Source organism: Nipponia nippon, unplaced genomic scaffold (assembly GCF_047370975.1).
Source record: "Nipponia nippon isolate SJK-2023a ecotype South Korea unplaced genomic scaffold, ASM4737097v1 scaffold_5, whole genome shotgun sequence".
In the NCBI taxonomy this organism is placed as follows: Eukaryota; Metazoa; Chordata; class Aves; order Pelecaniformes; family Threskiornithidae; genus Nipponia; species Nipponia nippon.
Window position 1 is genome coordinate 23200684 of NW_028262369.1, and position 16575 is coordinate 23217258.

Genomic DNA, 16575 nt, shown 5'->3' on the forward strand with positions numbered 1-16575 from the left:
TGGTTTGTTTTTTTTCTTCTGTATATTAGTAGTACAGTGAAATCCCAGTTTCTCAGAGCTGCAATTCAGCATCCAATCTAGAGAGTGAGCTGTGTCCCAGGTAATCCGAGTTAATATTTCAGAATCGCAGACTAGTTCTTCTGAAAACTTCTCTGCACAATTCCTTTAACATCATTAAATGGCTCCTTTTATATCATTAGACAAATTGAAATGCTAAGCCAGAGACAGAATTTTGGATTTAAGGGACTCACTTGGGGGCTTTTTTAATTAACACTTGTTTAGAAAATCATTAGAAATAACTGTCTTTTGATAGAATTAAAATATAAAAATACTTGCTTCTAGTTCTTGTGTCTTAAATTCTCAGTACTATAGGAAAAATAGTACCAGGTTTTGACTGCTTTTGAAAAGAAAAAAGAAACAACCAACGAAGCAAAAAAAAATGTGTTCATGCCAGAATACCTAAATGTCTGGAAACCACATACTTTTTGTTTATGAAAACTAGGAGGCTAGTGTTTGAAGGGCTTTTTATTTTTTTGAGTAAAACTAATGTTAATGAGGAACGGGAGTGATAAAAAGGCTTGGTGGACACCTGACAGCCAGCAAAGGTCAACCCACCACAACATATAACATGGGCTTTCCATAAATGGGAGTACATAAAGTTAGGAATTACCTAGAAAAACCTATTACCAGATAGTAAATGTTTAGAGAGGCTTTGTCTGGTTTGGGGTGCAATATATAACTCTACTGATAGGAAAGGTAGAGGCCAGAATGTATTCAGTTTGCAGAAGGGAAGTTTACAACTGTTGTAGGTTTAGATGGACATAGGTACTTCTTTATCTTTAGCCAATATTCATCTAGATTTTTTGTCTTTTGCTACATTTTAGCCATCTGATGCAACACCTTTGAAGACCAAAAAGAAAAATCTAAACTCTTACTCACCGACAACAGGAACACGCCAAATGAGTCCATTTTCATCTCCCACGAGTCATAGTGCACAAAATCTCAGAAATCGCCCATCAAATGGTTAGTTGAACATTCTGTCTTTCTTACTGCAACATTTTTCTGGTTATTGGCTTGATTTAGTAACTTATGTCTCAAGTGGTATGTTTGATTTCTTTTCTTCTTAAAGAATCTTAGTCTTTTTTGGAAAAGCTGATGTTGATTTTTAAAGCTTGAATCTTTTCAGTATAAATCTTGGGGGTGTTTATGAACCAACTTGTTTATGAAACAAGTTTTGCTTTCTGTTGATCAATATTAAAAATGTTTGACTTTGGCTCAGCAAAAGAAACCTGCACTGGCATTTTTGTCAATGATTCCATTAATTCCACTGGTTAGGCATGTTTATGCTAGCAATGTCCTTTGTTTGCTTTCTTTCTAAGTCCCAGCTTTCACTGGCAGAACTGGTATGTGCTACTGACAGTGACTTTATTCTTCTTTGGATTATATGGGGAGATGTTCTGAGGTTGCTGTGTGCTACTTCAGATTATTGCAAGGAAGTCCTGGTTTACTCTTGCAAGGCAGTGCAATCCATTGTTTATAATACTCAGCTGAGATCTGGACTGTCTTGTGGTCAGGAGAGCTGGAAAGAAAAGACGCGTGCAGTTGATGCATGTTTAGTTTTGTGGCCTTTTGAGAACTATGTTGAGATTTGCAATGCCAAGTCCTGGTTTATGTACTTTCAGTTTTCTGGTAGCAAACACCTGCATGTATGCATGCATACATATATATAGCATTTCTCAGCTCTGAGTCTTTCTCTATGAATATTGAAAGTTACGTAGACTTTACCAAATCAAAGCTAAAAGGCAAGTTCAGTTAGTTTAACTCTTCTGCTTTGCATTCTTTTACGTAATTTTTTACTATTGTTTTCCATAGTAAGGCACTTCAAGGCAATTTTTAATAAATCTAACATAACACTGAATGTCATTAGCTCTCAGAAAATATGCCTTTTTATAATTATATTATTTCCGGCTCACTTTAGGCTATATGTCCACTTAGTTACACAGTCACAGTTTTTGATGCAAACTATGACTGCTCAAGAAGTATATTTTCAGTAGATTAATGTGCTTTTATGGCTATTATGTTGTGGTCTTTTTAAATGTTAAGGAACCATTAGGTCACCTGGTATGACTCTTTTATATTAAAAAAAAAATATATATATATAAAGAGACTGTCTTGTCATCTTTCCCATATAGAGCCCAAGAGCTTTTATTTCCCTGCAGTATAACTCCTAGAAGATGGTTAAGTCTTGATTTGAAGACTTCAAATTATTTAAAAAAAAATAATAATAATAAAAATCCATCACTTCCCTTGTATAGCAAGTTCCTTGTTCAATTACCTTAGCTATTAAAAAAAAAAAAAATTCTCCTGTCTGATTTTGAATTTGTCTGGCTTTAATTTTCAGCCATCAGTTCTTGTTATGCCTTTTTGTTGGGTTAAAGAGCTTTTTATGCCCCATATATTTTGGAATTTATGTGCAGTAATTGAGGCCTCACTAACATTCATGAATTATGATGAGTAGAAATATTCTGAGCAGGATAGAATAACCACTGTTTGAAATTTATCTAGATGTCTGCAGGTTTTTGCACTAGCTGTTGCACCATATGCTCTCATGATGGATCTGCAAAAGTGGATTTTTCCTCTAGGAAAAAAGGGATTATTTTTTAATTTTTTTAAAGGAATGTGATCAAGAAATTTTGGGATTCTGTCAAAGCTGGCTGACCAAAAAACGAAAATTACTGGAAGCCTTCAAGCTGAAAATACTACGATCTGTGAACATTACATCCCTTTTCCTTATTAAAAATAGCCGAGTACTTGAGGAAGCATGGAAGTATTGGGTGTTTTGGTGGCAGTATAGCTATGCTTAGTTACAGGCCTGTGTGCGGAGGTTTTGTTTTGTTTTTTCCTAATTAGTAGCCATGCTAGGAAACTAAACAGAAGCAGCTATATCCCAATTCTTTATCATGCTGCCAGTCTTCATTATGACCTGGCTTTGTGTCCTTGTTACCTGTTTGTCAAACAGTTTTAACACAGTTGAGTTTTTTATGAGCACTCACTGCCGGTCAGAATATTCACAACTTTCCTACCAAGTTCTCTGCTTCCCGTTCTCCCCAGAATAGCTGTTCTTTTCCACCAGTGCTGTGCTTTTGAATTGGGCATTTGCCCCTGGAACTAGTATAAAAATGACTGTTTCAACCATTGACATTCCAAGAAGAATTATACTAATTTCTCCCCATTCTTTCAGCGAGCGATAGCACATCTCAACTAGTTGTGCAAACCTGGTATATTGAAAGGACCTGTATTTTAGAACACCCTTGCCTTCACAAAATTTAATTTTGTGGCCTGTTGAGAATTGCAATGAAAGGCCTGGTTTATGTACTTCATGGTTTGGGATGGAGGTAGTAAGCCTCTGTCTACCAGAAATTAAGGGTCTTTGCCACAGTGCCTACCCTGTCTTGTGAACAATTCCTCCTCTCAAAACTAATGGCCTCTTCTTGATTCCTAAAAAGATGATCGTTTGGCACGGTGGGTATCTCCACACTTCCACTTACTCCACATCCAGGAATCTTTAGTGACATTTAATCAGCCCTTGAAGGTATTGACCCCTGCATTCTTAAAAGACTATAAACAGTTTCCCTTTGGGATTATTTTCCTCTTCAATGAAGTTGCTTAAAGCATTGTCTTAAGTATTCCCATAGATATCCCTGGTTGTGTGTTGAATTTTCTCCTCGGAGTTTAAACCAAGTTAGATAGCAATCTAACCCCACTGTTTTCCAACTTTCTTCTTACTGTGAAAAGTAACTCTTCCAGCGAGCAGCATTCTGACTTAGTTTGTTAGGGAACTTAGGTCTTTGACATGTAAATTTATCTACTCTCTTTTTCTACAGAGAGAAAGGTATTTTCAAAGTATTCCCAGGTCAGATTTCTATGGCAGTCTCCGCTTTCATCAGTAAGAAGGAAATGTTGTGTTCGCATGTATTAACTCCTATACCAGTCTCAGGATTTGCTGGTACTTCCTGGATGAAATGAAGAGCCTATGTGTCTTTTTTTTTTTTTTTTAACTTCATGGTAAATATGAATCTCTTCATTCTGTACAAAGAAAACTTTCAATAAGAAGAGTTGCCTATAGGTGTTCTCTGGCAGATCAGAGATATGGCTGTTGTTAGTGCAATCAGTTGGTATGCCTGTACTGGCATCTGTCATGTCATGGAAAGGTCAACTCATACCATACTACAACTGATTGTTTTGTCATGATGCGGCATCCTACATGCTCACCCAGAATGGAGCAAAAAGTATTCAAATTCAAGCAAAGTGACTGCATGTTATACAATGTTATAGCTGCTGATGATTGCTGAATTAAGATTGCCTGTATCCTGAGGGAAGAATCAGATTAGAACAATCTATGTCACCGCTGACTGCAGTCTGAGGCACTGGGAGCAGTAAGTTTTCTGTTAGTATTGCCACATCACAAAAGCAGTTCTGAAAAAAAAACTTCTACTTTTTTATATATAAATGCAGATTTTAATTTGGTGGCTGTCTGCAGAATATGAAACTATACCTCAGCCTGGCTGGATATCCACCTGCACTTTAACACCTACCTTTGCAAAAAGCTTTTAAAATTGTATATAATGATAGCAGTCAGATACAAAATTAAAAATGCTATGGCACTTTAGATATGTTCTCTTGAATATCACTACATGTTTGTAATTACCTGCTTTAAGGACCTCTTTAGTTTTAGTCAATGCCTTTTTGGTGACACAACACATGAGAATACACAAATGTTTAAATCTACTAGAAGTTTTAAAACTTCTTCAGCATCTCTGCATTTGCATTACATGCCTTATCTCTTAGGTGAAAGAAAAAAGGGGGCAAAATGTCTTGTATTAAAATGCCTGTATATTAGCATGCCTATGGGAAAGGTGAACATGTACTGTATATCCATACTGATATTAAGTATGAACATAGGGGAACATTCTTTTTGCCTATAAAAAGACTGATCACATGATCATAGCTGACATTTAGATGGATAATTATTCAGTAATATAGTACTAGCCATCTTTTTTTATTTTTTTTTCCTGTGTTCATATAGCTACAAGGTGGTGGTACGTAAGACTTCCTCTTATACCACAGGTTTCAGGTTGTCCTTTTAAACCCACAATTTCTTTTCTCCTTCTGAAAAGACACTTCTATTTTAAGTGTTGTAGTGTTTTAATAGATTATGCATATCACCTGTAAGTGAAGTGCTAGAGTATAATCTAAATTCTATTTTTCTGTGACCAATACGTAAGAAAACAACAGAATGAAAACTATTACAAAATTAATGCCATTAGCTATGAAAACTTACTTTGCATTGTGCAACGTACACAAAGTTGCATGCATCTGTCTCACTGAGGAGACATACGGAAATTTCGTTGTCTTAGGAACATGACTTTCTTTTGAATAACAGTGTGGAGGACTGCCTCAGAAAAGACTAAATACCTACAGAATGCTAAGGTTGTTCAAAAGTGACATTTATTTTAGCAGAAGACATGAACCAACCCAATTATAAGATAGTGTGTCTTTATAATGTTGTCCAGTGTATGTCCTCTTGGGCTGCCTGATAATTCATATATTGCCTAACTACCCAAAATCTCACAACCCATTTATGACATAAATTTCTAAAATAACAGAATACTAAATCTTCACTAGTTTCTCATCATTGTTGGCTAACATATTTTTGAGATTTATTTTAAATGGATTTGGTTTTATTCAAATCAGTCCAGGGTTCTGCCACTCCATAGTACTGGTCTAAAAGTAGTGTCTGTTTGATAATTGATGACTGATTTAAGTGCAAGTTCTACGAGTACTTAGATTTAAAATGAAATCTTTTGGGGTCTTAACCTTTAGCTACTGTAGTGGAACAGCTTAAACTTTTATAGCACCTTGTCATTCTGAGGTATTTCTAAACGTTTTACAAAATATTGAAATTAAAAGTTAATTTATCCTTGAGTGCTGATACTTGTATGTAATAATTCAGTTCTAGCAAGAAGAAATCAAAGTGTTTAATGCTTAGTGTGGCCTCTCTTTTTTAGTCTGTCAGAAAGGAGAAGTATGACAGTGAAATGTGAAAAGCACCTCATTCCAGAGGGCCTGTTCTAGGATCAATGCATTTGTTAAGGCCACAGTAAAGACCTGTTATAGTTTCCTCCAAATCCTGCACTTAAAGGTGAATTTCACCTTACAATAGCAGCTGTTCAATATGAAGCATTTGTAAGAACATGTATGTTGGAAGGACAGGAGATAAGAACTAGTTTAAAATACCTTGTGAACTTCTTTGGCACTGGAAAAAAAGATCTTTCTTGGGTTTTGGGTAGATGAGTATAGTCTGATTATCTGCAAATACAGTGAACTCTAAAGCTGAATTACTGATATGCAATTCTAAGTCATTAATTGTCAAATGCACTAATGATCTCATTGTTTAAGGGGAAAACTGTTTTCAGAAAAAAAGAATGAATGCATGATTATGCCTCTCCCCCTTCATATGTATGCATACACCTCCACCATTTTGTCTTTAATGAGTATCAGGTCCAAAAGAAATCCATTGCACGGGAGAATAGAACTGTGTCCAAAAAAGGGAGCTTTTACATTGCAGTAGAAAATGAGAGACTGAGTGTGTGACTGATACTGTTGAGGGGGGAAATTCTTAAGGTGGGAGTTACACACACTCCACATTATATGATGTCTTCAACTTCAGCCACAACTAAATAGAAATCATTTCTGCTATTCGGATGTGACCTCTTTATTGCTGGAACCTAGACAGATATAACACCTACAGTGTTGAAAGGTGACCATATAGATTGTGTGGAGGACAATACTGTGAATAGTTACGGCCTCACTAGTTCCAGTAGATTCACCAAAGACTATTGTACTGTGGGATCCTATCAAATGTGACAGTATATACTGGTTTTTAAGTATTAGTTAGGAAGGATGCAGTACTTTTTTCTGCTAGTGCATCACCCTCCTGATATGCTAATTGGAGGGCAAGCAGAATTGCAAGCTAATGAACTGACTTTAAAAGCGGTAATAATTGATACACAAAATAAAATTTTAATGTTTTTGTTCTAATGTGATTTCTGTCTGAATTGTATAGCTTGTGATAAGTTGTGTAAATAGATGGAAATTCAGAAAGTCTTTTGTGATCAGAGGTGTACTGTTACACATAACGAAATACGCAATGAGGCCTTTGTAAGTGGCTGTTGAACAATCTCAAGCAGATAGCAGACAGTGAGTCAAAGATGTTATTTTAGTGCAGCACTTTCTTAATCTAACCAGCATCACTGAAAACATCCCCCTGTTTTGCGAGAGCAGTCTGTGTCAGACACTTGTCTTGGAATCTGGTCGTTTAAGAATGCCCAACCTACAGTGACAGAAAGGCAGTTCACCAGTTTACCAACACCACATGTGAGCCTAGGTTTTATTAACAAATCCATAGGAATGGACTTTCGTGGTAATATCCTATTCCCATTTCCTCACAGAAACATCCATCTGCTCAAAACACCAGTGCACTGAAATGTAGAAATATGACTCGCCATGCAGAATAATGGCAACTGGCATGTGATTTATCATGCCCCATCATATGACGAGCTAGAATATTATATTGTCAATATAGCATGTCAGAGCCTTTGGAAGTAATTTGCAGTATCTCTTTGTAGTTGTTTATAAGATGGAGTTGGGGGCCAGGCACTTTTTATTAAAGGAAAATGAAGGTTGCATTGCTCAGTCATTACAGTATTTTCATGATAATGCTCTGTGCTAATATGCTGTATTTAGGCAGTTAATAGGATAAAAAGCTTCTGAGTAGAACACAGTAACTATGTGTCAGAATTATACTAACTTCCAATTATTAATACTATAATCCCAAGGTTTCCCCAAATATAAATGTTGATGAGTTGATGAGAGGTCAAATTACGAAAGAGTAAATTATAGTGAACTTAGTGTGTTTCATTACAAGGGAATCTGTCTGCTTCGTAAGTGAGTTTTGTTTTTTTTCTCTTCCTAAAAGATCATTGAACAGCCAGGGTTCATACTAACACCTTTTTCATGTGCTTCAAATACTCGATATCTTATTTTCATCTTTATTGTTTCTTTTCTTTCTTGTGAACCTCCTAGGAGATGGAATTGAGCAGAATGATTCAGAAAGCAGATTATCCAGAAGAGGGCAGCCTCAAACAGAGGAGGATGCGTAAGTGTATTAAGTGTGTTGTGGGTGCAGTGCCGTGATTTTTACTTGTGAAAGATTAATATTTCATGCAGAATTAAATTAATCGCTATTATTTTTTAATACTTCTAATTCCACAGGATTGGATATTCAAAGGCACTGAACAGCAGGATTACAGTTATAGGTACAGATTAATGCAGGGTTTGCAATACAACTGTCCAGCCAGTTCTGTCTTTCACTGGTAGTATGGGGCAGATGACACTGCCAATTACAGGAGTCATGCTCATAGTACTACACAATGAGGTATCGTAATTAAATTACTGAAAGGAAGGTATGTTTTGCCTTTCCAGAGTCTTCTGAAAATGTACATTCCTTTATCTTATTTTTGGAAGCATTAACTGCCAAAGATACAGGGCCAGTAATGCAGGACATTTTTTGATTAAAAACAAGCTGCAGATGGTCATGGTGAAACTTCATGTTTGCTTTGCAAAACTTTTAAAACTTTTTAAAATTCTTGTCTTTTCTGCCACAATCTTATGCTGTAAACTGTAAGCTTCCTGACATTAATGGACTTTGGGCAGTCCACAGTTAGCAAAGCACTTTAAATAAATGTTTCAGGTGAAGTATCTGATAAACGTGATAGATGTGAGGAAGAAGTGATAAAATGTCTTAGAAGTGAGGGTGCTAGTGTCTCATGTTGTTAGTATTGCTTAATTTTTTCTGTTACGAAAAACATATTTAATTGTTTATAATGTTGCCAAATCTCAGCTGAAAAGGGAACTGAAATTTTCTGTGCCAACAGTGAGGTGTCAGGCTAAATGTGTTATGTATTTCAGCCAAAACAAACACATCCATCCCTAAGAGTTAGACAAAGGAAATATTTGTTTCATCTATGATAGAACTTGGTGAAAAAGTGGAAAGCTGTGAATCTCTGTAAGTTGCATTGTATCAGGGGTGCCTTTCATCTTTATGGGAAGTTACCTAATTTGAAACTCCTGGAAGTTATGAGGTTTTTTAATACAGAAGTTGTATATGCTCGGTAAAACTACTTTGAGTTTAAGCTTTAGTCTAGCTAAAAATCTGAAAGTTTCCTTCCTCAATGAGCATGTTCATACTTCTTGCTGCTAATACAATATTATCCCAGATAGTCCCCCATCCATTTCCATCCTTTTTACTCAACTGAAATTGCATTCGCCAGAGACTCTTGTGATCTGGTAGCAAAATTAAAAAAAAAAAAAATTATTCTCATTCTTCTTCAACAGTGTCTACATTTTTGTCCTTGAAATCTTATTATCCTGTTGTGTTGTCCTGCCTTTTTAGTTGATGCTTCAACTTGTCCTCTGGTGGAATCTTGACATGTGTCTTTGACATCTATCCAAGAAAGTCTAATTCACAGCTCAACATCAACATGGCTATACCACATCTCCTCTTCTCTCCTCTACGGCATTATATATTTTTTATCATTCTATGTCATGTGACTGTCCTGTATTTCATTCAGGCCTGGTGCCTGTGCATCCAATTCAAATTGTTATGTAAATTCTCCTGTCTGTAGGTCTGGCACACTTTCTCTCCAAAATCTGAGGTGCATTTCCTATGACCCCAGTTTGTCACTAAGAGCTCGCCTCTCAGTGTAATGCAAACCTCCATTGCCTACATACTCCTTTGTTGGCCAGCTTCTTTGTACTTCCCTTGTGTTACTGTTTCTGACAACAGGTCGTACTGTAAGTCCTGTTGATATTGAAGGCAGAGCGCAACTGCTGTGCTGCAGCTTGTGTCACTTGGAAGAAGTATCACCATGCTAGTGCGGTATTTGTGCAGGCTTACTTAACCAGCATTAAAGAGTTGGGGTTTTGTACTTGAGTGGGTTTCTTTCATCATATGCTTAAATATACGTTGATTCTGTTATTCTTCTGTATTCTGTTGTATGTATTAAATATTTGTATCACAGTTGTACCTGGTGTCCCCGATGAAAATTCCCTTGGGGCTAGATATATCATGCATGCATTTCTTTTTTACTAACAAATAATATTTGGGACATTTACTCAACTAAATATCATGTTTCTGATGTTTGAAGTTATAGCTCTTCCTTTTGATTATTGCACTTGAACTCTCAATGTGTTTGTTGGGTTTTTTTCTTGTAATGGATGCTTTCCCCCACCATTAGCTTGAAATTTCTTTGTTGTAGGACACTATCTTCTAAGTGATGCAACTTGACAGATAGTAGAATTGTTTGCATGGCATGTTAGATAGTAATAAGTAAAATCTTACAGTTATACCAGTGGAAAGTTGTAAACTGATTAATTGGGGTTTTTTCGTGGTTCAGTAAATCCCTTGGTCAATACATATAGACTCATTTCTTAGTGATAGTAACCTTGAATTGAGAACAATTTGAGTAATCATGGTCTTCATTGACCTGTAAATGTTTGCATTCAATAATTCAGTATGTTTTTTAAAAATTGAAAGATTTTTAGAAGACTAAATATGCCAGTAAAACATATTTATAAACTGACACCTACACAGTAATATTTGTGTAAACTTCCATACACTTTATTTTTACAGGTGGAAAATATATTGTACAGTACACTGATATTAGGATTTTCTTTTCTGCATAGCCTTCTGTTGCCATGTTGAAATGCAACAGGATAAGTTTTTCTAATACTGTAGTTCTCTTTCTAAATTTGGGAGTTCTTGTAAGGGTGATTCTCCCTTCTGTGGGAAGAAGCAGTAAATAGGTTATTTTTCTGTTGTCTTCATTTGATTGGCATGTTTAATTGCTTCAAAGAGAAAATAGCCTAAACAATCACTGAAGGATTTTTTTTTCAATACATATTCAGTGCAAATCCTTAATCATGCATTAAGGTCTGCCATTTAGATCTAATCTGATTGGATATTATGTTAGTTTTTATTGCAAAGCCCATTAAACTCTGAAAGCTGACCATCTTTACACTGGTAGTAAAATATGTTTGTGATTTAAAAGGTGAGATAGTACAACAAAGCTGAACAAATAACATCATGCGATGTTGTCTCTGTTGGGCTCAGTTCTAACTTCTCATGTTTCCTATGGCTGCAAGCAGTGTCGTACGGTTTTACAGTCTGTGGGTTTGGGGAGCTCGTCCTCTTAATTAAATTCCTGCTCTTAGGAACGAGTGAGTTAAATTCCTGTTTTTACCATTGTCTTCCTGCACGATCATAAGAAAATCCTCTAATATTGCTGAACCTGACTTCCTATCCTTAAAATTAGGATATATATATATTTTTTGGCAGTTTGCATATAAATCCTAACCAAAGGCAAGTTAAATTTGTTGCTATATGACACAATCAGGTTGCACAGCCCATCTGGTCACAGATCTAGATCTATCCTGATTACAATGTGAAGAAACTCTGGGGAACATCTTAAACACTGATTTGCAGCAAGTGGTGATGTGGCTAATTGAAATTGTTTTATTTTAACCTTTTATGCAGGTTCATGGAATTGCAGTCCAAAGTGAAAAGTTCATTGGTTAGAATTGTGAAAATAAGAGCAAATCTGACAAGTCTACAGGTCTGATTTACACTGATTTTTTTAATCTACTCTTAATACAGGATTTGAAATAAAAATGAAAATCTTATATGCAACATTTGAGTTTTAAGAAATAGGAAAGCAAATAAAATACTTGAAACCAGGCAAGTTTGACTTGGAAGTCCAGAAAATACAAAAAAAACCACCCAGAACTTGGTAGATTTTTTTTTAAACTAGAGGAGTTGTTTTTTCAAGTACACCATTTTTAATTTGTATCACTCCTCATTTTGTACACGAATAAAAGCATATGAAGTCGTTATCAACTATTATTTATAACTTGAAGTATGAATCATTGCTGCATAGGTTTTTATGTCCTTGAAGTTTAAATATCCCTTTGTGTTGAAGTGATTGTACTATTTAATTTACCACTAATGTATCACCATTTAATAGTCTGTTTAATACATGCTAAAATGCAAATCACTTTTCTGTTTTATTTACATTTTGTTTCCTGAATAAATTTAGCACAAGGTTCGTTGCTGTATATCAATATCTGAGAAATAATTCAGTGTACTCAAAGTATTGTATTGATTTATTTTACTTGCATATGTGGTCTGACAATGTTTTATTTACAAAAAAGACTGATACTAATTTAAAATACTGTAATTGAAATGTTTATTCAGAAAATGCTATTGAAAAACCCTTTATATTTCTCCTGATAGCATATGGGTTTATGTCTGCCATGAAATGCTGAGGAGTGTGTTCAATAGAATCTTCAATGCTAGTAGATTCCCATTTTACTAACATATTATAGCAAGCTTGTACATGTGCCAAGATTGCTTTTCTGGGGATCAAGTGTTAATCTGTTTAAACAGCTGAAGACTTACGAATGAAGCGTAAATAACAGGAGATTTTTAAGTAACACTTTAAAAGGCACCTGAATGCCATTTTCAAAAGCAGCGTATGTTCTTACACCCTTAAACTTTTTAGTCCCATTGACTTTCTGTGAGGTGGAATCTCATGCAGCATTTAGAGCTTATGAAAAATTTCCAAAAGTTCTTTCTTACAGATGTTTTTAATAAGTTGTAGACGTCTAAGTAGGTAGTTTGGGAATGAGATTTAACAATGTCTTTAATTATGGTTTTTTTCCAGGCTTTAGAGGGCAGTAGAGAGCTTGAAAATATTATTGGTGTCTCGAACTTTTCTTGCATCTTGAGTGCTGAAGTGCAGAAAACCCAAGTGCTAAGTAAGGAGGATTTCCAATAATATTTATCCCCTTTATAATAATTTAACAATGATCACTCCAAACGTTTCCTAGAGTCATACCCCACTCTGTGTTACAGTGGAGTGTTATACCCCAGGACTCCCGATGTGTGAGTGCTTTTGGTCAGGACAAACGCACCTTAAATGTCCTTGTGCATCCAACCAGGGACATAAAAGAAAGGCAACCCCAACGGTCCACTCTTCTAACTCACAGTCACAGATGGGGAGGAAAAACTTGCAAGAGCAACACCTTTTCTTATGTAAATAGTTAGATACTTAGTGGGTAGTTAGCTAGTGATTAGGCTAAACGTTTGCACTTTGATTGCATTGCCTTTCTTCTCTTTTTGCAAGGAAGTTGTTTTGTTTGTTTGCCTGTTAGGAGGATTAGGCTGAACATAGGTTTCCAGGCTTTAAAAATTGCTATTCATGTGTCTTTAAATGATGGACATACCAGATGCTTATTGTGTTGGGATAAGGATACTTTACAGATGTGCATCTGTAACACTTTTCCAAAAGAACCCAGAAAGCCAAAGATTTTCATTTTTACCTCTCCATTTTTAGGAAACTTTTTATCCTTACTCCAAGTGGGAGGTTCTTGGGACACGTGAATCCTCAGCAGCAAAAAGTGCACTCATACTTCTCTTCCCAACTGCCTCTGCAGCTAGAAGGGGAGTACGTTGATAGGGAAATACTCTAATGCAAAAAACTTGCGTTATGGATAATAACAGGAAAAAGAAAATATTTGCTTTCAGAAAGAAGAAATAAAAATCACCCTTACCAGGTCATTCCTTTAAAAGTGATGAAAGATAGCTGTAGGCACCAAAGGGGCCCCTATCTTTATGTTTCAGAACGGTTTGTTCATTTGTTTTCACAATAGTAACACCTTTTTCTCTGTACCCACATGACATGTTTGTGGTACAGGTGTGTGTCTAAGACTGCATTTACCTACCACTGTTTCTCCTCACAGGTTTGCTTATGTAACGCTGTTCTTGTAGACTTTTCATACCAACCTCTGATAATCTAGTTTCTAGCTGACCAGGGAATATGAATAATATATGCATATACATAGTCCCTGTGTCCAGTCTATGGACAAGTATGCAAAGAAGATAAAACAATTTCTTAACCTGCAGCAAATGTGATATTTTGCCGGTATACATTATTCTACAACCTGGTTGCTCTGCAGAGTATAAAAACACTGGAACTAGCTATAGGAGAGCAAAACCTAGGGTGACTGGGACTGCTCCTTTGTTTGCAGTTGGAAACAGGTGGACAGTAAAGCCACAGGTGCTAGAGAATTTTTCTTACCAAGGAGCACTGTGATTCTTCTAATGCATTAGATGCATGCACCCCAGCAGTGGAATTTATGCACCACGCATTTCCAGCAGCTACTGCTGTTTAAATTACCATTTCTTTCCTGACTTGTATTCCAATGCTTATTCCGTTTTCATTTTGCATGTGTATACACTGTACTAGTTCCCACTGTAATGCATATAACCAGTGTTTTCTTATACAAAATGAAGTTTTCTGAAAATAGTCTGTGTTTACATTACTACCCTACACTGTGGATAGGGCAGTAAGACTGCCCAAATGAGATGTCAGACCTGTTGTTGACATTTTCTGTTATGTCCACTCTTTCTGTTAGCTTCTTGTTGCTTTCAAAATGGGAAAGAATCATCTTTTCCCCCATCTCTGAATTGGGAACAAAGCACCATGTCAGCACTAGAAGACAAAAATGGGAACAGAATGTGGTATGAGGCTTGTAAGCACAACTTCTCAAAATTCTGTTCATTTTGAAAATGTTTTGTTAATTTTTTTGACCATGATACATAGGTAAGGGGGCGGGTTTTTCATCACTTGAAGAAAAATACGAATGCTTTGAAAGTGAAAAAGGAAGCATAGGCATTGTTTTCTTTGAAATCTCTGGGGCAACATTTATTGATTTCAGATTTATTTATTTGACTAGTGACCCAAGCAGAAGAACTGCAGCTGTTAAAAAGAAACCATGGAAAACTTCCTGCCCGGGGTAAGGAACTCTTTATAACTCCTGTGTAACAGATGTTTTGTTGATTCCTTTTAGTTGATTCCTTTTTAGTTCTTTCCACTTGAAATAAGTTGAGTAACCTTTAGTATGTTAAAATGATGATAATCAAATGTGTCTCTTCTAAGCATGCTGCCTAGCCTAAACTTTTGCACTACTCACATGTAAATTTAATCTTTTCAGCTATTTTCATTGTATTGGGTATTTCTCCATAAAACTGTGCAAGGAGAAGAAATCATTAATGGTCTTGCGCTTGAGGCATGGTCTAGAAATAAGTGCAGTCAGGTCCTAGAGAGTTTACATACCTTTCATGTATATCAGTTATCCTTGTTCTTCCTCACTCTCCTCCCTCCCCCTGCATTTTCAGTGTATAAGCCAAGTAGTATACAGTCTTTGCAGCAAAACCTTTTTCACCTTATATGTAATGTGAGGTATTTAGCACGCTCCAGGGGACTGTGAAATCCTAACTATTAGGTTTCTTCATAACTAGCGCTGTGAAAATATTTGAAGTTGGTGGCATTTAATATAGTGTGGCCCACATAGCCACTTTAGTGCCTTATCTAGCTGGGAAGGTGGCAGGGGGATACACACAAGATTTGGGTTTTTTGCCTCACACCCAGTAAAATCAACAAACATTCTCCACCGATATTCTGATATTTCCGTTATCTTCATGTGTTCTATCTTAAACTAGAACAAAACGAGAATCAAAATTAGTGATGGCATCTCTACTGCTTTGTCTGCCAGCTGTCCCAACCAGCAGGACTGCTTCGTATCACAAGCAGCCCCTTTGATTTTGATTGTATCTGCTCTTCCACAGGCCTAAATTCTTTTTGCTGTGGGGAATTCTCATATAGGAAAGAAAATTGATCAAACTTAAGTTTCCTCAGCTCCAGCAGATTACCGCAAAATGAAAAGCAGTGACATCACTTTTTAAGGGATTTGGCTCATTTGTGCAATCTGCTATTTCTGATTTACAGCTCCCTATGTCCTTCTCTTCAAATGATCACAGCCCCTGTCTGGCACTGATAACGGTGAACGCTATGGGCCATTGCAGATTTAAACAGTCATTGCTTCCTTTGTGCAGTGCTTCTTAATGGTCACCAGGATATACATTTATAGCTCCATCTTTGCTCTAGAAACTAGCCCCTAACGCTAAACATATATCCGGTCTTGTTAGATGAGAAATGAGATATTTTGTGAAAGTAGGATGGAAAACAGAGTTATGAATTTAAGTTGACTAATTTTGATGAAGTTTCAGTGTCAGTTTTGCTTTAATAAAGAATAAATTCAATTTTGCAGTCTTGAAAATACAGTAGTAGGAGAGGCGAAGAAGTATGTGATAAAAGAAAAGCATTTGGAGATGTTTTTACATTGCCTTTTAGTTTTGGATGTGGTTTTTAGTAATTATTTTTAATTAGTTATGCTCAAGACTTAAAACTTATGACTGTTCTGTGGCTTGATACAGATGGAATGTCACATTATCATCACATGGTGAGGCATGAAATTTATTTACTTTGCATACACAACCTCTACTTAAAACAACTTAATATAAAACATTTCTTGCTTAATGGGTAGCATTATGTA

General features: G+C 36.1%; 1 protein-coding gene across 6 annotated transcripts in view; it reads left to right on the forward strand.

Moving 5' to 3' along the window:
* The window catches only part of ITGB3BP (integrin subunit beta 3 binding protein), a 37192-nt gene that overhangs the window by 8878 nt on the left and 11739 nt on the right, over positions 1–16575 (forward strand). For 5 of the 6 annotated variants that reach the window (XM_087731035.1, XM_087731034.1, XM_087731038.1 and 2 more), the window contains 6 exons: positions 885–1023; positions 8146–8218; positions 11657–11735; positions 12843–12936; positions 14596–14712; positions 14917–14976. In XM_087731035.1, the coding sequence (XP_087587161.1) occupies positions 885–1023; positions 8146–8218; positions 11657–11735; positions 12843–12936; positions 14596–14712; positions 14917–14976 (562 nt within the window). The remainder of the gene's footprint in view (positions 1–884; positions 1024–8145; positions 8219–11656; positions 11736–12842; positions 12937–14595; positions 14713–14916; positions 14977–16575) is intronic. The other variant, XM_087731036.1, reaches the window with a different exon arrangement.